The following is a 12,083-nucleotide window of genomic DNA, read 5'->3' as shown; positions in this document are numbered from 1 at the left end:
GATAGAAACTTTTTTCAAGGCTGAGAAGAGGATTAGCTTCTCACCTCACATTATGGACTTAAATAAATAACTATTATGGTTAAATGTAAAAATTAAAATATAAAACATTTCTAAATATGCAGTAAAGCATAAAACAAAAGACTATTAAATTATAATTTGAAGATTTTTGGTTTAACAATATAACATTTTAATCAAATTAAGAAAAACATTTGTGACACTTTAATAGCCCATATATGTAAATGGGTAACATAACTAACATATGAAAATAACTACAAATTAGAAAAAGATGAATACTCTAAGGAAAAATTGTAAAGCACATTAGGAGGCAAATTTCAGAAAGGAAATGCAAAATATTCCATTTCAGTAGCAATCAAAGAAATGTATTCCTCAAATGCCATTTTCTATTCTTATTGATTTATTTTTTCTTCAAATCAAATCACCAACTGACATTACAGATATGAATACCATTATTCTAGATATACATTTTTCCTCAATGAAGTATAAGTTACATAAAAACTTGTGTTTTTATTCCTTGTTGTATATCCTCAATAACAGGCCTGTTTTAAGGTGTGTATCAGTCAGCTGTTACTATGTACCAAATAATCTCTACTCTTAGTGCCATATATCAATAAGTACTTACTTATTGCTCAGTCAGCCAAGGTGACTCAGCTTCACGGTGCAAGTTGGCTTATCCTGCTCCTGTGACCATCAGGCAGAGCGGGGCCTATATTCTTCAGGGGATGGAATAAATACAAGAAAGTATGACCAACCATGAATTCTCATTTTAAATCCCTCTTACATATCTTCTAACTGCACATTCACTGAAAGAAATCACAATATGAAGCTAATCAAGGGTAGGAAGCTAAAGCCAAGGCTAGGAAAGTATACGCACCTATGCATACACATGTATGTATATAGATACACACATACACACACATATATATGTAGAGAGAGAGGTAAAAATATTTTACATTTACTTAATATGCTTAATTGCAATGCCAATGAAATTGTGCAAAATTGAGGTTCGTATCCTGCTTTGATCCAGTAATTTTTTTTTTTTTTTTTTTTTTTTGAGATAGAGTCTGGTTCTGTCACCAGGCACCAGGCTGGAGTGCAGTGGCACAATCTCCGCTCACTGCAACCTCCACCTCCCAGGTTCAAGCAATTCTCCTGCCTCAGCCTCCCGTGTGCCACGCCCAGCTAATTTTTTATATTTTAGTAGAGACGGGGTTTCACTATGTTGGCCAAAATGGTCTTGATCTCTTGACCTCGTGATCCACCCGCCTCAGCCTCCCAAAGTGCTGGGATTACAGGTGTGAGCCACCGCGCCCGGCCCTGGTCCAGTAATTTATTTCTATGAAATGAAAACTACAACTAGAAATGCACTTAACATTTTTTTCTATGAATGTCCATTGCAGTATTATCTCTATTACAAAAAAAATGGAATTAATCTACCATTATTCTAAGACGGGTTTTTATTTTCTTACTGTATTTAATTTGACCTAACATAGCCAACATTTCTCATTATTACCTATGATGGCTTACAACTTTGGCCAGATGAGAGAGATGCATTTTTTCCCCTAGGAAATCTTCTACAACTATTTGAGTTCATTCATTGATAAATCATTGATGAGTATCTGATGACTTTTAAGAATAAATTAGTAATATTCCTTCTGTCCTGGAATTGATAAAATAAGCAGATTTCTGGGGAAAGAATGTGTCTATAAAGGTCACAGCAGATAAAAAATATACAGTGATAGATAAAGAAATATGTTCTGTATATTAAAGGGTCCAGACCAAGGACAACTAACTCAACTGCAAGAATCAGGGCAGAACCCTCAAGGAGGAAACGTTAAAATCCATGCATTTTGATAAGAAATGGTAAACATTCACAAGGGTTAGTCAATATCAGTAATATTAATAACACAATACCTCTGAAAATGTCAAGATTACATTAATGTATTTTACCCATGGCTTTTAGTGGACATCTTCACCCCCACTTCTGGGGAGGGAAGGAGTTGTTACCCTTTCTCTGAGTCCAAACCCTCTGTAGAAGATACGAAGTGAGCTTTGTTAAGTGACCCCAACAAGGTACAGGGATGGATTCTAGCTACTTCTGGTTCTCAGTCCTGGTTTTACTTTCTATTTTATTGTCCCAAATATATGTAGCTGCGAGAGGAGAGGAGAGGAGGGTTCATTCATTTATCAAGGTTGGTTGGGAAAAAAGAGTAATTGTAATTGAATAGTCTTCTCTTATTTCATAACATCCAAAATACAAGCTGATGGAAATCACTCATTGCCAAAGGCCACTATGACAGGCAGAAGACTATTAAGTAGGTGGCATGGCAAAGCCACTGGGAGCTGATAGGTATTATATTTTATTCTTTCTTTTGTTCATTTATTAATTTGTTTAGCAAATATTGCAAGAACTATTGGAAGACTGACTCCTTAGTTTCTAAGTTTCTTTAGAATGGTTTAGGATCATAAACATATTTGCTATCATGATCAATTAACACTACGTTAATATTGTCAAAGAGGGTAGTAAGCTATCTTCAAACCAAAGCCCATCCATGTCCTTGCTTAATGGGTTAGAAACATTGCATCTAAGAAACAGGAGTTCGTTCTCCTGTCACAAAGAATTTAAAAGACCAAATCAGAAATTAAGTGAATCTAAGTATTTTCTTCTAAAAATATAAACAAATGTAAGGTCACTTGATCCAAAGCACCTGCAACTCCTTTTGATTAATTTTGGGTAAAAATGGGCTTTGAGAGATGGGCCTAGGACCCCTGATTTGAGCAGCATCAGCAAAAAAAAACAAAAAAACAAAAACCCAACTTCTTTTTATCTGGAATTAACTACAAATTCAATTAGAATAAAAATCTTCACCCACCCCATGGAAAAGATTTTACACAAAGAAAAGCAGATGTTGCAACAACATTGAGAGCACTTTGCTTAGCAGTGTATGGAATTTTCCATCTTGTAAGCCCAATCACTGGTGAAAGATACACAGAGCCAGCTTCTTTAACTCACAAAACGGCTTCCATTTCCCATGCTCCTTTAATTAGATTTACTTCTTTAACCAAAGTAATATTGGGTTGAAGGAAGGAAGGGCGGGGGTGGAGGAGACTCTACTTAATACTGGCTTAGCAATTTAGAGAAGGATGTAGGGTAAAAGGTGGAGGTCTATTTTGGGGTTATTTTACAGATAAAGCTTTTCTTATTTATTATGAGTTTGTTCAGTTAGAAAAAAAATAGTAATAAAATTAATTGCTAAAGGTTATGCTGAGATCATACCTTAGTTCTATTTTCAGCTTTGAACAGATTATAGGACAATGAAGCATAAATGGAAATTAGAAAACATTTAGAACAGACATTCCGTAGCACTTTTTCACATTGGGATGAGAAATGTGCAGAATGGCCTAGGAGGCAAGTTTATAAATGAAGACAAACAAGGATCACATAGGCCACCCATGGGGAATAGAACATGGGAATAGAAGGGGCCTAGAGGGGCTTCAGTGACCTCTGTTTGGTTTCTGAAAATGTTTTAAGCATGTCTTTTTTTTTTGAGACAGAGACTCACCCTGTCATCCAGACTGGAGTGCAATGGCTGGATCTCGACTCACTGCAACCTCCACCTCTCGGGTTCAAGTGATTCTCCTGCCTCAGCCTCCCAAGTAGCTGGGATTATAGGCACATGCCACCATGCCCAGTTCATTTTTGTATCTTCAGTACAGACGGGGTTTCACCATGTTGGCCAGGCTAGTTTCGAACTCCTTTCCTAGCAATCCACCACTTCAGCCTCCTAAAGTACTGGGACTACCGTGCCTGGCCTAAGCTTGTCTTTTTAAAGCCTACCTTAATTTGTATTTTTTAAGCCAGACTAGAGAGAGAGCCCCAAAGACAAACCTGAGTTTTTACAAGAGAGAAGCCATGCACTTATTTGCTTATAAGCTTAATTGCAAGTGACCATTCACTCTTCAGGGTTATGTCTGATATCCAGTAAGGCAAAACAAAGCCATGTGTAGTTCAATTTCCATTTATTTACATACTGTGATGTTGAAACATGCCACCATTTTGTTCAGATTCTTCTCATTAGGATTACAAGAGTCTCCTAACAGGTATCTGCATTTCTAGTCTATCTTCCCAAATTCAGCAAGATGGAATTTTCTTCTTTTTTTTTTTCTTGTTTTTTTTTTTTTTTTCCACTTATCGTCCAAGCTGGAGTGTAATGACGTGTTCTTGACTCACTGCACCCTCCACCTTCCTGGTTCAAGCGATTCTCCTGCCGCCTCCTCCCGAGTACCTGGGATTACAGGTGCCTACCACCACACCCAGCTAATTTTTGTATTTTTGGTAGGGATGGGTTTCTCCAGGTTGGCCAGGCTGGTCTCAAACACCTGACCTCAGGTGATCCGCCCACCTCAGCCTCCCAAAGTGCTGGAATTACAGGCCTGAGCCACCTCGCCCAGCCAACACTGAGTTTTCTAAAAAAACAAATCTGGCTGTGAAAATCTCCTGTTTAAAATGGTTAAGGCTTCTTACCTTCTTAAGGAAAAATATCCTAGCTTCTTATTTTCCATCAAACCTCCTTCCCTTTCCTGGATTATTTCCTGTTGCTTGTTTCTACTCTCAATCAGCTTCCCTCCATTTCCCTTGAACATCCTGAACTCTTCTTCAGTTTGTCATTGTCCATTCAGTTTGTTTTAAATATTATTTATTTAATGCCTTCTATGTGCCAGGCACCTTTTTTTTTTTTTTTTTTTGAGGCAGAGTGTTGCTCTTTTGCCCATGCTGGAGTGCAGTGGCATGATCTCGGCTCCCTGTAATCTCCGCCTCCTGGGTTCAAGCAATTCTCCTGCCTCAGCCTCCAGAGTAGCTGGGATTACAGGCACCCACGACCATGCCTGGCTAATATTTGTGTGTTTAGTAGAGATGGAGTTTCACCATGTTGGCCAGGCTGGTCTCGAACTCCTGACCTCAGGTGATTCCCCCCGCCTCAGCCTCCCCAAGTGCTGGGTTTACAGGCGTGAGTGTCAGTTACTTCCACAGGCACTGGAGTAGGACAGTAAACAAAACAGGTAAAGTCCCTGAACTCTTCTCTCAGACATCTTCTCATGGAGAAAGATGGACTATAAAGTACGTTAACCCAGTAACAGAGTACATGGATTGTGAAGAGTGCTATGAAGAAAGCAAAGATGTGAAAGAAGAGTGATGCATGGACAGAGTGGTCAGCAAAGGTCTCTGTGCAAAGGCCACATTGCACAGAGTAAAAACAAGTGAGGGAGTGAGCTGATGGATTGCCCACAGCTTGATAACCACCTTGTATCATCCACAATTTTAGGGTGCAGAATTCATCCAGAATGGGAGTTATCCACTGAGAATTTTTTAAAAATACTGCATAGAGTATTCTAATGTTAATCTAGGAAATGTGCTTTCAAATATAAAGGCTTTGGCTTCATCTCTCAGTGACAGCCATTGGCTGAAGAACTTGCATGAACTTATGCATTACATCTCCCTCATCTCCCTCTGATTTACAAGTAAACAAGACTAAAGATGGCAAGAGGGGAAACAGGGAGACTAAATAGGAGGCTGCTGCCTGTGGCATGAGGAGAGGTAGTAGGGTTTCATTGGATATGATGACAAATAGTCAGTTGAGCTAATTGTTGAAGATGGAGCCCACAGAATACCATTCTTATGCATAATGTCCCTAGCCCCTAGAACAGGAGTTCTACTTCTATTTATTTATTCAATCAGATTTCATCAGGGCAATTCCTTGTACTCCCCAGCATGGGAGTTTGTTATATGCCTGGCCCCTGCAGGCATCTGAGTTTGCCATGCTCTCCAGGTGCCCTGATGGCTCCATAGTGAAGTGCTTCTTTTTCTATGTTGTCATTATACCTTCATGCCTTGATACATCAGGAACCATATTCTAATTTTATTGTTTCATGTGAATCTCTCCAGATTATCTTTTGTTCAGCTTCATATCCCTGGGGTCTATTACAGAGCCTTGCAGTTAGTGGGTGTTAGGTCATTGATGAATGCATGATGAAATGAATAAATGAATGAATCAACAAGTGAATGAATCAGCAAATAAATGGATTCTTTGTGATAGAGTCTCATAGCAAAAACCAGAAAACAGAAAACAAATTCATGCAAAATATGGAACAGTCATCTCTTTGTTAATTAAACATTTTCTAAATCTCCCAAGCTAACATAGCTGTATGTTCTCAGTAGATGACTAACATTTTCTCAGTTGTAAATTGTGATAATACATGAGATGTGTTGTATTAAAAAGAAGACAGCAACATCTAGCTGCAAACTCTTCTGTCTTTTCGCAGTCTAGAGGCACAATATTAGGGAGGTGCTGTAAAGAGAAAAAGGACCAAGCCTTGTAGAGCGATTGTCCTCTAGAAAGCAAGTAGTGCAAAGGAGAAACTGCACAGTAGGGAGGCTGGTTGTTGGTGTAGCTCATCTCTTTAAGCTGTGCACAGCAAGCAAGGGAAAGGACACTGAGGAACCAAGGTGGAAGGTTAGATTTAGCATGTTTAAGGAAAGGTGAATGAGAGGATATCTGAAGTTTCAGAGTGTTGAAGAGGTCAGGGATTAAGAGTTTACTGTAGCCTCTGAACTTGGAAACTCTTGAATGCCTGAGGACGATATGATAAAAGATGGGAATTTCTCTTTAGGGTGCTTTGTTAAATATCGCATGCTCTGCCATTCAGCTATGGAGCCATGCTTTTAAAGATTCCACGTAAAATACCAAGAAATAGATTATAAAGTAAAAACATGCATTCAGCTTAGCTTAGAGCCTCGCACACAGTAGCATCCAGCAAAGATGAATTCTTTCTCTTGTGGTACTTGAAGAGACAAGAAGCCCTTTCTTGTATAAAGGAAACAATTTGGGTGATGGTTACACTAAAATACCAGACTTCACCAATACTCACCATTATATTCACATAACAAAACTGCACTTGTACTTCTTATGTCTACAAATTATGAAGTTTTTCCTTAGAAAACCTTCTTCTTCTTTTTTTTTTTTCTCCTAGAGACAGGGTCTTGCTCTATTGCCCAGGCTAGAGTGCAGTGGCACGATTATAGTTCACAGCAGCTTCAACCTCCTGTGCTCAAACAAGCCTCCTGTCTCAGCCTCCCAAGCAGCTGGGACTACAGACACATACCACTACACCTAGCTAATTTCCCTTTTCTAATAGTTCTGATCTATGTTGACAGACTGTAAAACCTTTACATATTTTAACACTCATTTAGTCTTAGAATTAAAAGAGTTACCACTCTTTTTTTTTTCTTTTCTGAGACAGAGTTTTGCTCTTGTCGCCCAGGCTGGAGTGCAATAGCTTGATCTCAGCTCACTACAATCTCCATCTCCCAGGTTCAAGTGATTTTTGTGCCTCAGCCTCCCTAGTAGCTGGGATTACAGGTAAGCACCACTATGCCCAGCTAACTTCTGTGTTTTTAGTAGAGACAGGTTTTCACCATGTTGGCCAGGCTGGTCTCAAGCTTCTGACCTCAGGTGATCCACTCGCTTCAGCCTCCCAAAGTGCTAGGATTACATATCACTCATATAGTCTAAGTTCTACAAGCAGCCAGGTATTTCCTGCCAACCACCAGTTGTTGTATCAATGTCTCTCTAGTTGTGTTGGGAGCCTTGAACTCTAATAGACATTTTAATAAAAGTTCATAAGAACAATAAAAAAGAGGCCCTTCCTGATCATTATTTCATTTTTATTTCATCCTGACTACAGTTGATGAAATATTAATAAGTAAGGTAGCTATCATTATGCCCATTTAACTGACAAGAAAGTAGGCTCAGACTGGCTGAATACTTGCCCAGGGTTACATAGGTACATACAAAGGCAAAATTCTTTATGTCTGAGTCCTGAGTTATGTAGCCACTGAGTTATAAGACTTGCAGAACTTTATTTGTAAATTGAACTTTCTATTTTAGGATAGTTGTGGATTTATTTGCAGTTGTAAGAGATAATGCAGAGTGATCTTTTACCCAGTTCCTTCCAGTGCTAACATCTTGCAAAACTGTAGTGTAACAAACAGGATATTGACATTGCTACTGTCAAGATAAGGAATATTTTTGTCTGCACAGGGAACCTTCATACTGCTCTCTTATAACTACTCCCTCTTCCCTCTTATCCTTACCCCATCTTAACCCCTAATGAGTCCCCATTTCTATGATCTCGTCATTTTAGTCATCTTGTTATGTAAATAAAACAATACACGATGTAACATTTTAAAACTGATTTTTGTCACTCTCCATAATTCTTTAACAATTCATCCAGATGAGTTCTATGTATCAATAGTTAGTTGTTTCTATTAGTATGCATGTATCACAGTTTGTTTAATCCTCTTCCCCTTGCAGGACATCTGGATTGAGTTTTTGTTTTTCTTTTTTGTCTTCAGTTCTCAAAAGTTTGACTATGAGTGTCTTGCTATGGATTTCTGTGAGTTTAGCCTATTTGGGATTCACTCAGCTTCTTAAATCTGTGTATTTATGTCTTGCTAAATTTTAACAAATTTCAACTGTTATTTGTCAGAATGCTTTTCAGGTCTGCCTTCTTCCTTTTTTCTAGGACTCAGGAAATGCAAAGGTTAGGGTTTTTTGTTTGTTTTTGCTATAATCACAAAGGTCTTTGAAGTTCCTTTCATCTTTTTTTCACTCTGTTTTCTCTCTGTTTTATAGATGGTGAATTTATATTGTTTCTTCCAGGTCACTGATATTTCCTCTGTCTCCTCCATTCTGTCCATGCATTGAGTTTTTTATATTGTATTTTTGAGTTCCAATTTTTCCATTTCACTCTTACATCTTCTGTTTTTGGTTCTTTCTATTGCTTTGTTGAAGCTTTTCAAATACATTTTCGCCAGTTTCAAGAATGTTTTAATTGTTCATTGAAGTATTTTTATGATGGCTGCTTTAAAGCTTTGTCAGATAATTCTAACATCTGTGTCATCTTGATGTTGGCTTATATTTATTATCTTTTCTCACTTAGTTTTAGATCTTTCTTATTTTTGTATGATGAGTAATTTTCAACTGAAATATGGACATTTAGATATTATAAGACTCTGAATCTTATTTAAACCTTTTGTTTTAGCTAGGTTCATCTCACATCACTCTTGCAGAGGAAAGAGGGTGTCACTTCATTACTACCAGGTGGCATAGAAGTCCCGGTTTCTTAACTCAGCTTCTGTTGACCTCTGCAAGGGAACTCCCAGTTGCTGCTGAGCAGGAGTGGGGGTTTCAGCTCCCCAGTAGGACTCCAATAAAGCAGTTATTCCTTGGTATACATGGAGATTTGCATCCCACGAATATTGTATTTGGATCTGCCCTTAGTTTTGGCTACAGAACTTATGGATACAGTGGGCTTGTGGTAAACAGATTTACATTCATATAAAGGAAATGAATTTTCAACTCAATAAAATAAACTGTACATGTATGTTTCCTGTACTTAGATAACTTTTGGCCTAATTAATTAGTATTAATTAATTAATACTCTAATTATTTGCATAGATTTTAAATAAATTATTCATTTCTGAAGAAAGTGTTTTCTGACAGCCCTTAGCCAGGCAGATGTGTCTATTCTATGTTCTCACATGGCTACATGCCACTCCTTTGTGACCCTTAGCATATAAGCAATTTTACCTATTTGTCTGCACTGTTCAGCAGCAGGGGCTTTGCCTGTTTTTCTTTACTATTGTCTTCCAAGCACCGAGAAGAGTATCTGAACATGCTAGGAGGTTGTTACATTTTTGTTTAACAAAATCTGCATATAGGTGGACTTGTGCACTTCAAACCAGTGTTGTTTGAGGGTCCATATAATTCCTTATATGTGAGGGATAGAAGTGCCTTGTTACTGCTCTCCACGTGGCTTCCTCTGATATCACAGGGTTAGGGGAAAGGGATAAAAGTCCCTCCTTCCTATCCAGCCTTCTCTGACACCACCTAAGTAGTTTTTGTGATTTGGCTAGAATCGAGTGGTTATTATCTAAATGTTCTTCTGTATTGCTTGATTGCCCCTTTCCTTGTCATTTGGCTAGAGAGAGAGTAGGCTTTCATTGGGGCTTTTCTTGTCTGTGCCTATTACTGTTTTGGGATACTTGGTTCCTTGAGTTCCAGATCTGAGATACATCAGGGAAAGGTAAAAGTCAGGGAACTCACCTTGATGTTTTCCTTGTTTCCTGAGATTCCCTAGTCAGGCAGCCTTCTTCTCTCCACATTTCAGTCTTCTGATGTTTGTTTCTATAAATTCCCAGAGTCTTATCTGTACACAGAAGCAACAATGGATAAAATTATGTGTACTTCATCTTCAGTAAAATTTTTTAAAAGAACATTTGTGAAAACAGAAATATCAATCATAATGATATTTAATGAGAAGATAATCTGAGTATCTTATTACTACCATTTCTCTTAAGGGACAAATTCGTTTTCCATGTTGATATGGAGGCTTAAACTTAATTAACATTTTCATTTTAAAAACTAATATATAGGTTATGCCAAATCTAAAAATTTACCTCTAATCCCCAAAGAATCAATTCCCTGGGCCCTTCTGTATGTGGTTGTTATTGCAGTGGATACTTCATGGGGCTGCACTGGAGAGGGAATGGGGAGGATATAGACAGATCAGCCATTTTTTACATTTAACTTTCTTCATGCAACTGCACAACAGCACTGAGCTCAAAAGCTGCTAAGACAAATTTACACCTCACTAGCCCTATTCTGTTAATTACAGAAATGGCACTTATTTTTAAGCACCAAATAGTACCATCAACGAAAAGATGGACCCAGCATCTAAGAGTGCTTCTGATGACCATTCAAATCATAAAATTATGTTTTCTTATTGTTGACATTTTTTATTTTCCCAAAGTTTTAATGTTTCTTCCCAATGCAGAAGAGCAAAAATATCTTCTTTTTTTTGTATGGCAAAACAAGTAGATTATGGTTTAAAGGTGAGATAACCAATAGGTTAGTATGTCGTGATGGCATAAGCCAATTATTTTAAATAATTTTCCACACTAAATTTTCCAGATGTTGTGGCTATGAGCCAAGATAAATTTATATCATTAATGTACTAGCTAGAATTTAGTTGAAGAGCTAATTCAGAGAGCTTGTAATCAGAACTTTGAGTTGGGTTTTTGGTAACTCACATGTATTATGTTTAAATGAAACATGCTTGTTGCTCCACTGACCCACACTAGCAAGGTGCTAAGGTATTTGAGATGATTACTTATTTTACATCATTAGGAATTAAGTCTAAGGAGGAAAGGTGCCACATTTTTACCTGCTTTTTCTTTTTTAGAACTATCTATACCCTTTGCAAATTTGATGTTCAAAATTTTCATCCTTTAGAAGATTTTAGTAATTTGAAAGACAGGTGCTCATTTAAGTGAAAACCAAATTTGTGTGTGTGTGTGTGTGTATATATATATATATATACATATATATATGTATAGCACTATATTTTTCTCTCATAAAATTAAAAATGGACATGTGGATTTTACGTAAACATTTAAAAATTCATTTTTTTAATGGCCAAGAATTACCAAAATGATTAATATTTGTGTTGTTACTGTTTCTAAATATAATAATGCTGCTGAAAATGGTCATGATATGAACATACTTTAGATGACACTTTAGGTGACATATAAAATACGTAGTTCAGACTGTATATGCTTTCTAAGTTTGCATTAACATAAAAAATGTGCATGGGTGTACCTATGCAACAATCTTGCACGTTCTTTACATGTATCCCGAAACCTAAAATGCAAAAAAAAAAAATTATCTCCTACCCAAATAGAATAAATTTGCAAAATGCATAGTGTAAAAAAAAAATGTGCATTCTAATTCCACTAAATAGTATAGAGAAAAAGTCTACATATCAAGAGAAAGAAACTAAAATGGATATAGGAACTTGTTTTTTGGACACTTTTTGGCACCCACCATCACAGATTTTACAGTCTCGATTTCTCCTGCACAGATCCCACTAACAAAGGGTATTACATTTTGCTGACATCAGTGACCTGGCATCGCTGAATTATTCCCTGCTTCGGTTTACAGAGG

General features: G+C 37.3%; 2 protein-coding genes across 32 annotated transcripts in view; one reads left to right on the top strand and one right to left on the bottom strand.

Annotated features, from left to right (window-relative positions):
- LOC103793610 (uncharacterized) overlaps positions 1-12,083 on the top strand; it is a 592,261-nt gene that overhangs the window by 47,199 nt on the left and 532,979 nt on the right. The gene's annotated exons all lie outside the window — the stretch shown is intronic.
- Positions 1-12,083, bottom strand: part of LOC118154465 (uncharacterized) — a 92,860-nt gene that overhangs the window by 11,522 nt on the left and 69,255 nt on the right. Inside the window, exons 2-4 of one of the 2 annotated variants that reach the window (XM_078329044.1) lie at positions 10,538-10,615; positions 10,185-10,287; positions 641-731 (exon numbers count right to left, since the gene is read on the bottom strand). In XM_078329044.1, the coding sequence (XP_078185170.1) occupies positions 725-731; positions 10,185-10,287; positions 10,538-10,615 (188 nt within the window). In that variant the 3' untranslated portion in view covers positions 641-724. The remainder of the gene's footprint in view (positions 1-640; positions 732-10,184; positions 10,288-10,537; positions 10,616-12,083) is intronic. The other variant, XM_078329045.1, reaches the window with a different exon arrangement.

This window comes from Callithrix jacchus, chromosome 6 (genome assembly GCF_049354715.1).
Source record: "Callithrix jacchus isolate 240 chromosome 6, calJac240_pri, whole genome shotgun sequence".
Classification (NCBI taxonomy): domain Eukaryota; kingdom Metazoa; phylum Chordata; class Mammalia; order Primates; family Cebidae; genus Callithrix; species Callithrix jacchus.
Note: the sequence above shows the minus strand (reverse complement) of the source record. Positions and strands in the feature narration are given on the sequence as shown.